At 42.1% G+C, this 17,368-nt stretch overlaps 2 protein-coding genes across 3 annotated transcripts in view; both read left to right on the top strand.

Annotated features, from left to right (window-relative positions):
• The window catches only part of shq1 (SHQ1, H/ACA ribonucleoprotein assembly factor), a 279,134-nt gene that overhangs the window by 94,871 nt on the left and 166,895 nt on the right, over window positions 1-17,368 (top strand). The window lies entirely within an intron of this gene.
• pdzrn3b (PDZ domain containing RING finger 3b) overlaps window positions 1-17,368 on the top strand; it is a 61,235-nt gene that overhangs the window by 39,276 nt on the left and 4,591 nt on the right. The window contains exons 4-9 of the mRNA XM_074678622.1: window positions 12,943-13,193; window positions 14,142-14,229; window positions 15,468-15,566; window positions 15,650-15,712; window positions 16,872-16,973; window positions 17,131-17,247. Coding sequence (XP_074534723.1) covers window positions 12,943-13,193; window positions 14,142-14,229; window positions 15,468-15,566; window positions 15,650-15,712; window positions 16,872-16,973; window positions 17,131-17,247 — 720 coding nt within the window. The remainder of the gene's footprint in view (window positions 1-12,942; window positions 13,194-14,141; window positions 14,230-15,467; window positions 15,567-15,649; window positions 15,713-16,871; window positions 16,974-17,130; window positions 17,248-17,368) is intronic.

A 17,368-nucleotide genomic window follows, 5' to 3' on the forward strand; every position in this document is an offset into this window, starting at 1 on the left:
TTTTAACTCCAGGGTCTGTTTTCAGCAGTAATTTGTTTATCTCTGGACTTCAGAGATAACCAGTTGATGGCGACATAAATCTTTAAATATGCTTCATCTTCCTGTCCCACTTGGTCGATGTTCCTTTAGCAGTGCTGTCTGTTAGTGGAAGGAGAGCATCACCAACCTCCTGAAAGGAAAACTTCTCAGTTTTCTCAGACAAAGAACTTATTTGCAACATTTCTTTCACATTTTTTAACCTGACGTGAATTATTCCACCTCTTCTTGTATAACTTTCAGATTATAACCTTCCTTTGCAGGTCATGGTTGTCTGTTAAAGTATAGCTCTACTCTCAACGGCCCCCTCTTCCATCTCTGCCAGGGAAGGCAAGAAGAATCTGTGTTTGTTTCCTTATCAGTAGATTACCTGCAAACATGTATCAGGGTTCGCACAGGTCCTTGAAATCCTTGAAAATGCTTATTTTTTCATGTTGTGTTTTCAAGGTTTGAAAAGTACTTGATTTTCTATTCAAGTGCTTGAGAATGCTTGAATTTATAATCGTATATAATTCACTACTCAGCTTCCTAACTCAACAGATCGATCAAATAGAGAGAAATAAAATAAAATTGTGGGGGAAAAAAGCGTTCCATCTGATGGGCTGGCGGGTGTAACATAACTGTCATTTGGTCTGTTTATATGTGCGTTGTGAAGTCTCCCCCATGAGGATTGTTCCTCAAAGAACATGCCGGGAGGCATGACCATTGGCTGGAGAAAGAAAAATACAAATTTTGGATTAAACGTAGCGCAAATCCCCGTGCAGCATACTGCACGGGGATTTGTGCACGCGGGTATGTATGTAAAAAGGAGATTGCAGTGGAAGCTATTGGCGAGTCGGCACTTGCCAGCCACATGAGAGGTACCCTGTTAGCCCTACACATTAATTAGCCAATTAGCCTGCTACCTGTTGAAGCTAACCACCTTTTAAGCAGCAGGGGACGTCTTACCTCTGTGCGCTGCAGGATCGAGAGGTACCGAAGATCGTTCCTCCCTGCAGCCATCAGAGTGTACAATTCTTTGCTTGGAAGAGAGCCCAAACAACATGAATTTCCCCCCGGGGATCAATAAAGTATATCTTATCTTATCTTTATCTTATCTTATGCTACATGCTAGGCATGAGTGATGAAGGCAGTGTCCCATTTAACATAAAGGTAGCGTTGTCCGCAGGTGTTTGTAGGGGCAGGTTGTAAAATAACTGCGGTCGGGCGGTGACAAGTTTTGTCTACAAATACCGGGTCGTGCCTGGACTGCGCATACGGCTGCGGCGGAGTGGGAGGCTCGCCCTGTACATACGAAGGAACGAAACCGCATTTCTCGTTAAGACCCGGCACAGACGAACAATGGTCATGTGATAACCTGCCCCGAGCATCAAACCATTAAGGTTAGATGGCTCGTTTGTGCTAAAGCCGTGCTACCGGCTTGGTTTATTATAAGCGTCTGAGATGTGGCTATCCAACTAATTGTTTGAGAATAATAAAAACCATAGAATTCGATACAAAAAAAGTATGGCTGGGTTTAAAAAAATCGATTCTCAAAAAAAAAAAAAAGATCTTCATTTTCAAAATTTGACATCGATTCATTATATCCAAGGATCGATCTTTTATTTAAAAGAAAATATTTCCCTTTCTTGGCCGGATTTCAGTTTCGGGCTGCAGGTGCTCCACACAGAATATTCCGTTCCTGCAAGTCAGAGTGGGATATATAGTCATACCCTATCTGTGTATAACTCACAGCGAGTTTTTGTAAGGTTTTATGAAGTAGATATCAGCCCAAGATGCATCTGGATCAGCGCGTCTCCTCACGCTTTCCTTCATTAGGAGATCATAACTTTGGCATACAGCAGTCTTAGCGTAACAGATTTTACTAAGCGTTAGTTATGTTTGATCAGAACTGCAGAGAGACAGCGTCAAACCACCTGTTTCAGTGTTTTTGTCCTGCTGCAACATGACGTCTGTGTCCGATTATGAGAAAACGCTGTCCATCATCCTCCTCATCAGCTGACGCTTGCGCGAGCTTCTGTTAATGTGCTCGCGCTAAATGATAAGCTCCATGTGTTAAACGCTGGTGGTTTTAATGGGTGGTTGTTTGTTACAAGGTGTTCAGATTAATTCTGAGGGTCTGAACTGGAGATATGACTTCACTGTTTGTCTTCAGACTGATCCACTGAGAGCTGTCAGCTGCTTCATTAACATACACGGTGTTGGGAAGGGTGCATTTAATTTGTTCTCCCAGTCTGCCCTATTAGTGGACCATCTACTGTGGAGGGATGTTGTTTTCACAAAGGAGGGAGCTACATTAAAAAATTGTTGTGATATTATAAATATAATATAAATCCTCATAATGCTCCTATTACTCTTAGTTTCAAAGATAATGATACCAGTTTCGTCAGCAAGTGATGAGAATCCGTTTTTTGAGAAGTAGTAAAAAGACAAGAATCAGGAAAAAAATTGTTTGTTTTTTTTGTAAATGCGAGTCTTCTCTGTGAAGTTGTGAACAAACGTGCTGTTGAACACAAAACAATAAAATTGCCATTTTGTGTGCGTATCAATTTCTTAACATTATGAAATTAACAACCGCTCACAGTACTTGAAAAGTTTGAAAATTGACCTTGAAGTCCCTTGAAAAGTACTGAATTTGACCATGAAAAATTGGTATGAACCCTGATGTATAGATATAGAGAGAGTGGCCCTCATTTATCAAATGTGCGTACGCCTGAAAAATGGGTGTACGCTCCTTTCCACGCATAGATCAGCATTTATCAATCTGAACGTGGGCGTCAGGTACGCTCAAATCCCACGCCAGGTCTGAGTTTGTTGTTCAATTTCAGTTTCATAACAAAGGGCGTTCATTTACATGAGATCACAACCAATGAGCTCGTCTTGTGGTACGAATAATCATAAAACTCCGGTCTACCCGTACGTAATCGATCGACAAAAATAATCAATGTAGGGGGTACAATGGTGTTGTGAATTATGAATATCCCCCGATGGGATTAGACACTGGTGGTGTTGGTGAGAGTCTTGAGAAAGCAGGATCTGGAAGATTTGGTGAGGACTGCGTGGCTGAGAAGCAGAACTGAGCTATGGAGACTGGAGGTGCCCAGGGAGGAGGAAGGTTGTGACAAGAGCCTGAAAGACAGCTGAAGAGACAGCATTTAAACTTTGACAGCTATGAAATGATTGTCTTACGATTGAAGCGGAGTCACTGTGATTGGATAGAGAGAAAAGTTGACACGCCCCCGGGTCAGCTGATAGAGAGAAGTGGGAAAGAATGAGTGAAGGAACAGAAGAGTGTGAGCACCCAGTCTTCCTGATTTAACTTTCACTAAGCTTTTTAAATCAGGAGAGACTTGTACACCCGAAAGAGTTATGAACAGATTTAGTGTTACTTAATTAAACTTTATAAATTGTGAATATCCCCCAAAAGAATGAATGAATACTTACCTGAGGCAAGTTTGATGATTATAGACAAATGCAAAGAGAAGACATAGGTATAATGTTAGGATAATACAAATAATTGGGGTCACCACCAGTGGAGATAGAAAGGAAAAATGATGAGAAGAACTCAGAGGTGAGAGACGACCTTGTTGTCAGCAATGACAGTAAGCCTAGGTCCGAAGACCTCTATTGTCAGCATTGACACTAAGCCTAGGTTCAACGACCTCTATGTCAGCAATGACACTAAGCCTAGGTCCAACGACCGTTATGTCAGCAATGACTTAAGCCTAGGTCCGACGACGACGATGTAGGGCTGGGTGATGTGGCAAAAAAAAATTAACACAATATATTTATTCATATCATTCAATCTCGATTATAATCATGATATTTTGTTTTTTAACCAGTTTTAGAGGATCTGCACTGAACACTAAGAAACTATAAAATCTAACTAATTCTGTCCTTGAATTGATGTATAATGCTTCTATATATTTTTCTTCAGCCTATTTATTGCCACTTTTATCCATGGCTTTATTTTTCTACTTGTTATCTATTTTTTTTTTTACTTTTTTCTACATATTTTAGTTATTATCTGCTTCTACTTGTTCTTTAGCTGTTATTATCCGACTTTTACCCATGTTTTGTTCTTATCGTCAAAACTCGTTTTTTTAAAATGTTTCTGCTTATAGTCACTGCGTATTGTGACGAGCACTGCACTAACATCCTTGTGCAATAACTTCTGGCCATGCTTGCCGCCAACCCCTTGCTTATGTGACTGTTGTATGAGTTGTATTGTTGTCTAGTATTTTATCATTTAAAATACTGCTTCCTTAGCCAGTAGTACTGCTGTCTAAGACAAATTTCCTGCAAAGGACAATAAAGTTGATCTAATCTAATCTAATCTAATCTAAGAATAGTTTAACATTTAAACCAAGTAAACAGCAAAGCTTATTAAATAATATGAACATAAAAATATAAGAACAATTTCACTCAACAGTGCAACAAATGGGAGAGAAATATATCACGAACAGTGTCACAGTTTACAGCCCTGAGGACTTTTGGTGCTATACAAGATTAAAAAACTAAACAAAACCCCTTGGGAATAATGAAGGTGCTTTAAAATGTAAACATAATTTTCAAGTTATGATACTACATATGCCGTTGCCATCATTAATGCTTGCATCAAACGTACACAATTTAAAAAACAATATAGATTGGATGGATTAGACTTAAAAATAGCAGCTCTAAATACTCAGATCAAATGCTTTTTACAAAAAACAATACTACTTGTGGTAAAAAATTAAACCAGCAATTCCTCCATCATATTAGCATATCAATCAAATTAAACAAAATATAGTAAAATATAAGAACAGTATCACTCAGCAGTGCAAGGATTAGAGAAAAACATAACAAAACACTGCACTAACTCTCAGTCCTGAGAATTTCTAGAGGTAAACAAAATAGAAAAAAAAACAGACAAGCGAATCACTTGAGTTAAAACTGCAAGACTTATACAAGCTGAATCTAGAGCACATCAGGACTTTGGCTTAAATCTTTTGCCAGAAAAACTAGCCTGTCTACAGCATCTGGCTTCAAAGCCGCCCTGTGGCAGGACACAATATTGCCCCTTGTGCTGAAAGCCCTCTCTGAGGGCGAGCTGGTGGCAGGAATACAGAGGTACCACCTTGCCAAGAGGCTAACTCTGGGATATATTGCAGAGTGGGTCTTCCACCAAGCCAACAGATTGGTTTCACTGTCTGCATTTGGCGCTTCCAGCTAACCATTTAGTTCTGCCTCAACAGCCTGCTGGTCTGTTAGTCCAGAAGTAGAGACTGAGTAGGGCTTTTTGAAAAAGCTGCTAAGTGTCTTGTTCTGTGTTTTTGCTGGTGTCGCTGAAGCTGTAGGCAGCAGGCTCCAAATCAGGATCAGAAAACTTAATTGATCCCCGAGGGGAAATTTCATTTCAGTTACATCCCTTCCAAGACATATAAGAAGACGAACTCAAACATGGGGAAACAGGCCAGGTTTGGGATTAAGCCAGGAGCCACCAGCTACCTAGTGCCCCTTTGCAATAGGTATGAACTAACAACATTGGTTGGGGGACAGAAGAGAGGGAAAATAATGGCAACTCCAGACTAAACTCAAAGACTTGCACAAATGTCACTGCTCAGCCACGAGGGGGCGCACAAGCAGCCTCACTCGGGCACGTGCGCATCAACCCTCTGCAGCTGAACTGTAACACAGCCAAATAAGGCATTGAGTCCAAGGTTGTGTGTGAGCCATGTGACCTCATTTGTGTGTATGTGTAAGCCCATGGACTTCATCCCCGCCCAGATTCAACAATGTCTGCCGTCTGATGTTGGCCTTGGAGATGACCTTGAAGAGTTCTGATCCAGGGACAAGTTCACAGGAGGAAAGTGCGGGATATGAGGGGGGTAGAGCGTCTGTCTGCATACAATCCAGGAGAGTAGAGTGTTATCAGCCTACCAAGGCCGACACGGAGGAGCCGAAAAAGAGATAGAAATTGTTTGGGTCAGGCAGACTGTAAAATCTCCCATCCAACATTAGAGTTTTACTGGTCATCTCTGTGGCAATCCCAATGACCTAATTTGGTGGCCCATTACAGCCAAGCCAAGCTGACAACTTCTCCATCCTATCCTGCCTGCAATTAAGTTTGCATATCACTTGAGTCTGAGTGTTGACAGCCCTGCACAATCCCTCGATGACAGGCAGCTTGTCGATTCCCAGACTGTGAAGTCTTCCATTCATCCAACATTTGTGAGACAGCATTGGCCCTCACAGCCTCTACTTTGTCAGCCTGGATGTAGAGGATCTTGAAGCGAGGATCAATGAGGGTTGCCATGCACAAGAGGTCATTAGTGGCAGCATCATCAAATTTTTCATTTAAGTAGCTGGTGACTGAACTCTTGATGGCTTTGGTGAGGTCTGTGTCAGCATCTCCTGGCTTCAAGACCTCTTTTTTGAAGAGCTGAAGGATTGGTTTCGCACAAGAAACACTGACATATGCTTCTCTAGAAAGGGCATCAGTAAAGTCAACAAGTGGGTTGAGAGCCTTGTGGACAGACTCAAAGACATCAACATCCTGCCATGAGGGAATCAATTGCCTGTATTATCAATCATCTGATAAAACCTTTGCAATGGCCTTCTCTTGCTCCAGTACTCTTGCAATCATGGCATGACGGGAGCCCCATCAAATAGGAGATTCTGTGATCAGCTTGGGCTTTGGCAGTTTGAGTTCATCTCGGGCAGCTGCTAGTGCTCTTTTCTTTTTCCATGAGCAAGAAAAAGCACTGACCACTTTTTTGGACACAATGACAGCTCTCTCAACCCTCTTGTCCTACATGCTTCCCTCTGTAGAAAAGTAAAAAAAAAAAAGGTTGGGATAGAAAAAAACTTGATGAAGTGTTGGACAGATATAGTGTCTAAATCAAAAGTGGATTGATAAAATATGTTACCAATATATGTCATTTTTAGCAGCAAAATTTTATCATGAAAAATTTGTTTTTATTTACTGACCTATGGCTGAGTGCTGCCGATGACCAAAACACTGCAGTCGAGTCTAGCCTTTGAGAGCAACAGCTTTAACTATGTTGGCTCCGTATCTAGTGTGATCATACACTGTATAAAACATGGTTGAAGCATCTGCGACGTCATTCGTCTGTTCCTGAAACCGTGAAAAGAAGCCAATCCGCAGATGCAGCCACATTCACTATGACGCTGACTGTGAGTTTATCTTCAAGCAGCTACAGGGCGTCTGGCAGTCCGCATAGGCTTCATTTTTACTTGCCAGATGTTGCCCCTTGGTTGTGATGCACACCTGTCAATCTTCGCTACAGCCCCACGATTCCAGTGCATCCTTCAGCCCCTGACTGATGATTTCGGCAGTGCGGTGCCCCAGAAAATACAGTCCGCAAACGTGCTTTGTAGAGCCCACTCCTAGTCAATGTAATGTATCCTGAGGCTCAAATATGGCTCAGATGTGTGACTCGACCAAAGGTCACTGGTGGTTGCAAAGTATTTCATCTCTTTCAGCTCAGTTTCCAGCTCTTTCTCTGCATTTGTCATATAGCTGTGGCATTGCAGTTTGAGAAAAATGTTTTCTGCCAGAGGTTTCAAACCTTGGATCCAGCACTTTTTTTTGTCCCCTTGTCCTGTTCAGCGTCACGACAACAGAATTATGGTCTGGCTGCCGTATTGTGCAGAACACATTTGCTTTTCCAAAGGGAGCCGTTAGTGTATAAGGTTCCCCTTGAGTGTTAAAATTGTACTCTTTATTAGTGTTTTTTTTTATATATATTTTATACATAAATACACATACATATATATACATACACACACACATACCTATATATGCACATATATATACATACGCATACATGTATCCATACAGTTTCCCTCCCGTATATTGCCAAGTTTGAAGATTACTGCTTAACCAGAACAAGGTGATATCAGGAAAGAAACAGTGATAAAGGGAAAGAGTGTAGACAAGAGACTAGACAGAGGGGGAGAGAGAGACAACAAAACAACAGTAGAGAGCAACCACAACAACTGAACAAATGACTACAGACAGGAGAAATAAACAACCAGCTACTGAGCCTGAAAAGAGACAGTATCCTGAGGTCTTTGACATCATAATCACAAGAAGAACCTGGAGAGATGAACTGGAGAAATCATGAGTAGCAGTGAGCACAACAACGACCATTGCAAAAAGGTACATATACGTATATAGGAATATACACAGAAGCATATACTCACCTACACACATAGGGCTACAGGTGGCAGTACAGAATATTGGGTTTGATTTAGGTCAGGTGATCATGCCAAGGTGTGATCATGAAGATGTGGCCCGCTGCTCCCAGAGGCCAAACATGCACTGAGATAGCCCTCATCCCCGGGCATCCTGCAGCAACAACAGAGCACAGGGCCCAGACAGACCACCACGGAGACAGCAGCACGCCAACCCAGGAGGAGGCAAGGAGGGGGCGTCCCGGGAAGGCTAGAGGCAGGCCCCACACTGCGGAGGGAGGACCCCAGGGGGCCAGGGACTGAGGTCTGCAGGCCCCGCTAGACGCAGGGCCCCGATCGAGTGCAGGGGGTAGGACCCGGGGTCACCTGTGCCCAAGGGCCACTCACCCCCGAGGAGGGAGGGTTCGGCCAGGTACCCGGGAGGACGGACCCAGCCCAGGCCACCACCTATCACAAGTCGGTGCCAGCCCCCAGCGCACCCAGCCAGACACCAGAGACCACAGAAGTCCTCTCCCCAAAAACCCAGTGTCCCCTGTACACAAACCCCTGTCCCAACCCACCCCTAGCCCCCTCTCATCTGTACCCCAGCTCACCAGCCCTCCACTGTGGACCCTGACACCCGCACATAAACATTCTGTCCATCCATACCCATACGTTGACACAACAGCACAACAACACCACAGCACCATATCACAACACACTCAGAGCCTCCAGCCACTCAGGTGGTGAAATACCCCTCCTTTTCCTCCTCACTCATCAAAAAAAAAAAAAAAAGGATTAAATAAATAAATAAATAAGTAAATATAAAGCCATGGGCATCCTCTGGGGCGCCGCAGGACCCCCACTGTGCCACTCGCCCAAAACCTAAGGCAGCGGATCCCCTTTTACCCCATGCCCCAGGGGGCACCGCAGAAACAGGGGTGTGAGAAGAGCCCCCTACCCCACCTCCCCCGCTCTGTAGTGAGTGGATGTTTGTGATCCTAATGCAGTTAAAAAGAAAAGTTAAAATTGGGGAGTGGACGGCCGCGTAGCTCATGGGGCAGTGCCCTTCAGGTGGTTAGCTCAAAGAGCACTGCCCACCATATACCACTTGGCCCACCCCCAAGGGTCTCTGTGTGTGTTGTGTAGAGTAGTGGGTACCATGTAGGGATGTCTAAGTGTAAGTAAAATTGAGGCGCAAGTCTTATCAGGGTGCAGCAGAAGTGGTCCCTAAGGACCTCCCCCACCGCACCTGACTATCGTGCACCTCAAGGTCCTAAGTGTGTGGATGTTCTAGATGAGTGGGGGTGTGAGGGCTGTGGGGCAAAGTAAGACCAGAGAGGAGAAAGCTCCCCTCTGAAGGGTGAGCCGCCCTATCGGCAGCAATAGGCACCCCTGTTCCCCGGGGCCCCCCGGGGCAGGGGGGGGCCAGGATCCGCCAGACTCAGAGCACAGGGCCGTGGCAGCCAGAGGGTCAAGGACACCCCGGACCACCCTGGCCCACTGTGTATTAGAGAGATATATAATATTATATAGTAATATATAGTAATATATAGTAATATATATATATATATATATATATAGTAATATATATATATATATATATATATATATATATATATATATATATATATATATATATATATATATATATGTGTGTGTAATGGAAATGATAATAGAAATAATAATAATAGAAATAGTTAGAGTAATAATAATAAAAATAATAATAACAACAATAATAATAATAATACATTATTTATATAAATTCACACATATACATATACATAGACCTGCACACACACATCTGAACGCACCCCCATCTGCCCACAAGTGCACACACACACACACACACACACACACACACACACACACACACACACACACACACACACAGAGTGGGGGCTGGTTAACCCTCTGGCCTGTTAACCCCCCCACCCCTCCCACCTAAGCCTCCATGGTCTCTAGAGCAGGGACCGGACTCCAGAGGCAAGCCCCGAGCCGTCCCCATGGAGGCGAGCCCATGCAGGCCCATGCCCCCCTGGCCCGGGCCGCCCCCCTCCCCAGGACAGAGAGCAGCCCTCAGGCACCAGGGCCCACAGCCCACCTCCACGCACACGTCAGGGGTAACCCAGCTGTCCAGCCTGGTGCCGGCAGCCCGCGCCCAAGGCCCACCGTCAGCCCCCACTCACCGCTGCCGTGACAGCCCCAACCCTCCCAAACCCCCCGGCCACCCCCACCCAGCCAGACCCACCACTGCCTCCACGACAGACAGCCCAGCCCGGCACCCCATGGGACCACCAGAAGCCCGGGGAATCCCAGTACCTGTCCAACCACCAGTAGACGCGGAATCCCTGCCTATCACCTGCCTAAGTGATGGAGCTAATCACAGGGGTCCAGAGAGTGTAAACATCTTCCGATTTGTGCTTAGAGGAGGAGGCAGATATCATTTCATTGCTGATGTAGTCTAATAGAAGGTTCTTAAACTGATTGGTGAACAGATTTTTTTTGCTTTTCCAATTCAAGAGGATTGTTTTCTTTGCGATGCAAAGGGCAGTGAGGACCAAACATGCAGAGTTATAGTTCAAAAAGGTGTCATCCAGGTCCCCAAGAAGGCATAGTCTGGGGTATACAGGGATATTACACGACCATGTGGAAAGGTCTTCACACACCCGGAGCCAAAAGTTCTGAACAGGTGTACAGGACCATACAGCATGTAAATAATCATCTGGTGCGTTACTGGTGCAATGTGAACAAATGTTTGATTGTGTTAGACCCATCTTGAACATCCTGTGTCCTGTGTAATGGATTCTGTGGATAATTTTGTATTGTATAAGTTGTAAACTTGAGTTTTTAGTCATTTTAAATGTGTTTGAACATATTTGCGACCAGCTGTCATTACTGAGACCAGCAGATAAGTCTGTTTCCCACCTTATTGTTGGGAGTGAGATGGAATCCTCTATCTTGACTAGTTGACTAGATCCAGCACTTTGATTAAATGTTTAAATCCCTCTTTCTCCACTTAGTTTAAAGGCATCATGTCTTTTGCAAGAGAAAAAGTAATCGCACGTGTGATCGTTTTTCTCCTCTTAGAATGTTGCTTGTATGACGCAGTAGCCTGAAAAGATGACACTACTGATTGCTGCTTTGGTCCTGCGGTAACCACGCTAGCAGCGGCTGCCCCGCTAGCTGTGGCTTCGCTGCGAATGCTGCGTGTGCTTGCAGCTGTGAAAGACTGTGCAGCCCCCCTTGTGTTTTCATGCTTTATGTATAATCACTTGAGTGGTACTTCTTCAAATGATGGAACAGATTTGTTGTGTTGCCAGTTTTTGATGTCACCAACCGGCGACATACCTTGCATATCGGCTTAGTTTGCTGCACGTCACTTTGGAGATACCCAAACCACCGCCACACAACTCAAGTTGAGTAACCTTTCCTGTCAGCAGAAGGTGCCCTCTGGTGCATATCCTAGCCCTGACAGGCTCGGATCATTTTTCGGATCAGCAAAAAGCAAAAAAATAAATAAATAAATAAATAAACAAGTTTTGTCAGTTTATTCAACACTTTAATTATTAAATTAAATATATAAAAGTAGTGCACAAGGCATATCTTTTTACAACACAGTTATTAATGAAAAACAATTTAAAGTGCAATATATAGGCATATCTCCTTCCTTTAAAATTTAACAATGAACCAAAAATCAACTTAAAGTGCAACAGCAACATAAAAAGGCATATCTCCTTTTAATATTGGTTGAAAGACCATTAATAAATAAAATAGAACTCAAAGGTAAACATTAGAAGACATCTTCCTTCAAACAAGGAGAGTGAAAGAATCTGAGCTTATAATTTCAGATTTTTTTTTCCAAAAAGACATGCCAGATATAAACAAACAGATATAAACAATATGGGAATGGAATGCAAAGTGAACAGCAGGTCGTCCTCGGTCTCATAATCACTCATCTTTACGTTGTTATTGCATAATTCATCCTGGCAAACTTCCTGCATTTCTTTATATCTGGCACACCGCGCGCGCGTGGACTGATGCACTAAGCGGCGAGAGCCTCGTAGCCAGCTGTGGCTCTGCAGTGGAGGAAGCACCGTTTTACGACACGATGGGAGCAAGAGACTTATTTAGCGGTGTTTTTGTGTGAAAGTAACGCACTGAAAATTCTCTAAGTAAAGCGTGAATGCAGACCGATATCAGATTTTTTCGGTGGGAGTTCGTTTATTTGTGTTTTTGGCCAAGTAAAATATGGCCCCGGGAGGGGGTGTGTGGTGCGTGCGCTCTGGGCTTCTGCTGCACAAAAACACTGCTGTAGGGGTCATTTCTGCCCTAAACCTTGTGATAGGACCCAACTTGTTCCATCCCGGAGTATCACTTTAGGCACGGCACGGTGTGTATTGCCAGTGTATGCGTTCGAGCTCCTCCTCTCCTCAGCTTGCCATGTCTGCTCACCTCCCTTCTCCGCTCGTCAAAAGATGTGTGCAGACGAGCACACAGCTTTTTACAGAAATCAATCCATGGGACACGTGTGTGCTGATTACGTCGATCAGAACGGATCATGGATCAATGATGATCCGTTGCACCACTAATATATATATATATATATATATATATATATATATATATATATATATATATATATATATATATATATATATATACAATTTAGAAATGAATAATGACTCTACTTTGTCTATTGTTTTATTCTGATTATTCTCTAAGGTCAATGGCATGGATCTTTCCAAGTCCACCCATGATCAAGCAGTGGAGGCCTTCTGCAACGCTGAGGAACCCATCATGGTCAAAGTTCTGCGCCAAGCCCTTAATCATACACTGGTCAGCCAGGCTCCTGACTCCCAGCTTTCAGAAGTCAGCACGCAGACCGACATCACCCTTCAGCACATCCTGATGCTCCCAAAATTACCTTTTCCTTCATCTCCAACCAAGCTGGATGAGTATCTGCTTTCAGAAGAGTAAGAGCCTGATAAGTATATGAACAAGCAGATTTCCTGCTAAGATATCTGGGCATTTATCTGCAGTATCTATATTACCACCAGAAAATAAATATATTTTGGTTTTAGTATATTAGGACATGTGTTACACTAGGTTTGTTGTACTCTTTTTCTCATACATATTAAGCCAGTGGTCTTGTACCAACATGACATAGATGAAAAGAAACCTAATTACTCATCCAAAAAGGACATAGAAATGCCCCTCCACAGGAATGCATCAAAAAAGAGGCACAACTGAAGCTACACCTTGTAACACTGGACATACAGGTTTTTGTTACATCTATGCTGTAGTTTTATGGGCAACTTTACCAAAATCACAAAGAACTGAACGGAGGTTTCTTTATTTTCTTTGTTACTTTGGAATCTACTGTCCACCTTTCTCTGGTAAAACTCACTGAACAGGTAGTGCTGTAGCCTTCAAACTGGTGCTGCTACATCTCATATTCCAATCATATTTCATTGCTTTTACAGGGTGTAATGTATCAAAAGAAAGTTCACGTGGCTACACAAATTTTCTTATAGATTAATAAGATTTTTTTTCATATTTCTTAGACCATAGAATTCTAAGAGTCTGGCCACATTTCACTTTTGTTACAGAAGCAGCTGACCCTGAATCAATTCTTTTAGGGTTTTTTGTTTTGTTTTGATGATTTTGACGCTTCCTGATTCTTGTTTAGTCTGTGACTTTCTTTCTCCCTTATTAGTGATTTGAGCCTGATTTCTGAGTTTCATTCTTATTATAACCTCTTGATGTTGTGATAACAATTGAGATTTTACAAAATATATATATATATATATATATATATATATATATATATATATATATATATATGGTCCGTTGTGTGCCCTTTTTTCACCTTTTAATGTTTGGCTGTCACACTTTAATTCTACATTTTTTATTTGTGCCAGGCATCTTCCAGGACACGTTTACTTCGACCCCAATAACTTCCTGGAGGGTATACAGCAGGACATAGAGCGTGAGGTACTGGAATATGAGGTAAACCCGCATGTATCACTTATTACCTTTATTTCGTCTTTATTACTATTTTTTATTATTATCTATACTATTAAGTTAGGGGTTATGGGGTTATGTTAATCCAGTCACACTCACTTTCAACCAAAGAATTTATTTACATGCAATTAGCTAAGTTTGGCTGTGGCCTGTGTTGTGGAAGTGCTCTGCCCACCCAAGTGTGTATACCATGCTTATATTTACTAAACTACCACCACCTGGTGGAGGGTGTTTGTTACTGCTGCCTTGAAGAATGAAAATGCTGTTTAAACATTTATGTGTCAGTAACAGTTAATCCACCTGTAAGTAGAACCTTTGATCAAAATGGTATCTTTAACACTACAACACAATTAATGCTTTTATCCATGAATTGAGCTGTACTGCTTCATTTATAAATAGTACTGAAGCATTTCATTATTTTTGCAGTTATTCACTTACATTTCTGAACTGAAAAAATGTGTTTTAGTAGCTTGTTGTTATTCTTGATTAACTTGTGACTTCTCAGTGGATTCCAGTGGTCTGGGTTAAGGAAACTTAATATGTCTATTAAGGCAGAAAAGAAGAGAAAGTTAGCCAGTCATGATAAGCTTTTGACTTTCTAGCTGCCTCTTTTTCAAGTCAAGTCATTAGTCGTGCATCTCTGAACACTGAATGCAGAAGTTTACAGCTTTTGTTTGTTTCGATGATTTATTACGTTGATTTTTAAAACACATCTTAAAACACATTTTTATTCTATGGCTTTTAGCCCAACTTGAGACTCGGCTCCTCTTTTAGTGTTTTACGGTTTGTTTTTAGTTTTTAGGAATTGGTTTTATTTTTCTTTAATTGTTTCTAAGAACAATAAAACACTTGTTTTAGTACCTGCACCTTTGATTTATTGAGTTATTTTTTTTTATTTTTTTGCTTATTTATGCCTCCACCATCTTTTATATACAGCACTTGTTTCAGCTGTGGCTGTTTAAAGTGCTTTATAAATAAAGTTGAGTTGAGATTAATGAAGCGATTTCATTTTAGCTGTGTGAATCATTGTGAACCATTTAATACACTGAATAATAAAGGGTGTCAAGAAAGAAACACTGAACAGAAAACTATTAAATTTATTGTGCTATCAGTTTAACACAGTTTTCTGTTCAATATTTCATATAAAATGATACATTCAGGGGTTTTATGTATTACTGTGGATATGATGGGAAATCTATTTGTGCATTTCTCTCTCTCTCCAGGAAGTTGATTTGTATAGAGCCAATGTCCAAGACAAGCTTGGTCTGACAATCTGTTACAGGACTGATGATGAAGATGAGGCTGGGATCTACATAAGTGAGGTACGTAAATAGACTTGTATTTGAATCTCATTGAATGCCAAGCAGGCCCACTAACCTGTACCCTACATCCTCCTTTGTTTAAGATTGATCCAAACAGCATCGCTGCAAAGGACGGTCGAATAAGAGAGGGAGACAAAATCATTCAGGTAGGCTCAGTGTGATTTACTGCAGCTGGGCCTGTGCCTGTGTCTCTGTGTCTGTGTCTGTGTGTCTGTCTCTCTGAGCCTGTGTCTCTGTATACCAGAGTCTCTGTGTCTGTGTCTCCATGTCTCTATGTGTCTGCCTCTCTCGCTCTGTCTCTCTGTGTCTGTGTCTCTGTGTGTTTGAGTCTGTCTCTGTGTGCCTGTGTGTCTGTCTGTGTCTCTGTGTCTGTTTCCATCTGTGTCTGTCTAAGTCTCTGTGAGTCTGTTTGTGTCTGTGTCTCTGTCTGTCTCTCTGTGTCTTTGTGTCTGTCTCTGTGTGTCTGTGTCTGTGTGTGAATCTCTGTGTCCGTGTCTCTATGTCTCCATGTGTCTGTCTGTGTCTGTGTCTCTGTCTGTGTAACTGTGTCTCTGTGTCTGTATCTCTGTGTGTCTATGTATCTGTCTCTCTCTGTCAGTGTCTCTGTGTGTCTGTGTCTGTTTCTCTCTGTGTCTCTCTAAGTCTCTGTGAGTCTGTCTGTGTCTGTGTCTTTGTGTCTCTGTGTTTCTGTGTCTGTGTCTTTGTGTCTTTGTCCCTGTGTGCCGGAGTCTCTGTGTCTCTGTCTCTGTCTGCGTCTCTATGTGTCTGTTTCTGTGTGCCATTGTGTCTGTGCCTTTATGGTTCTGTCTGAGGGTTCTTCTTGTTGAGTTTTCTATAAATGCTGTAGAGGTCTGTGCTCATGGTGGGTTTAGATGAGTTCAGACTTCTTTTTTTTTTGTTTGTTTGTTTTTTTATTATTCTTTATTGGGTCTCTGTTAATGAAATTAAGTTTTGTCAACCTGTTTAGAACTTGCCTGAGGTAACTTTTGTTTTCATATGCCGCTTTATAAAGATTGATTGATTGATTGATGGATGGATGGATGGATGGATGGATGGATGGATGGATGGATGGATGGATGGATGGATGGATTGATTGATTGATTGATTGTCAACCAAACCTGTCATCTCTTTGTTTATCTCGTTTCATTTTCTTTGAAGCTGTTTGTTTGGATATTAAGTATCAATTTTCTAAATTTCAATAATTCCCACTAAGAATTTTATCTGTCAAAAATAATAACACTAAGACTTACAGATTTGAAGGGTTTCACATTTTGGGTTTCTCAGCATTTACTTCTGTCCCTCAAGATTAATGGTGTTGAAATCCAGAACCGGGAGGATGCTGTGGCTTTACTGATCAGTGAAGGAAGACAGAATATCTCTTTGCTGGTGGCTAGACCAGAGATGCAGGTAATTAGAACTCTTTGGTGTAAGGAAAGACTTGGAACGAGTTAGTTCATGTAAAAGCTCCAATTGTGTTGAATACCAAAATACAGCTTTAAGCTGCAGTATTGATCATTTGTATTTATGAGAGCTATTTTAATCTCTGCTCCCAACTGGTTTTCAGCTTGATGAGGGCTGGATGGACGACGAAAGAAATGACTTTTTGGATGAACTTCATATGGATATGCTCGAGCAGCAGCACAACCATGCCATGCAGTTCACTGCAAACATTAAGCAGCAGGTACATACACTTAGAAAAAAGTCTGATACTAATACTCGGCATTTTCCCACATTTTAGACAAGTCAAGTCTAAAATGGTCCCAGCTGACAAGAAGTATTCAGTAACTGTCCTTTTTGCACTT

This window comes from Halichoeres trimaculatus, unplaced genomic scaffold (assembly GCF_033239565.1).
Source record: "Halichoeres trimaculatus isolate MK-OKI-2021-1 unplaced genomic scaffold, fHalTri1.1 fHalTri1_scaffold_1, whole genome shotgun sequence".
Lineage (NCBI taxonomy): Eukaryota > Metazoa > Chordata > Actinopteri > Labriformes > Labridae > Halichoeres > Halichoeres trimaculatus.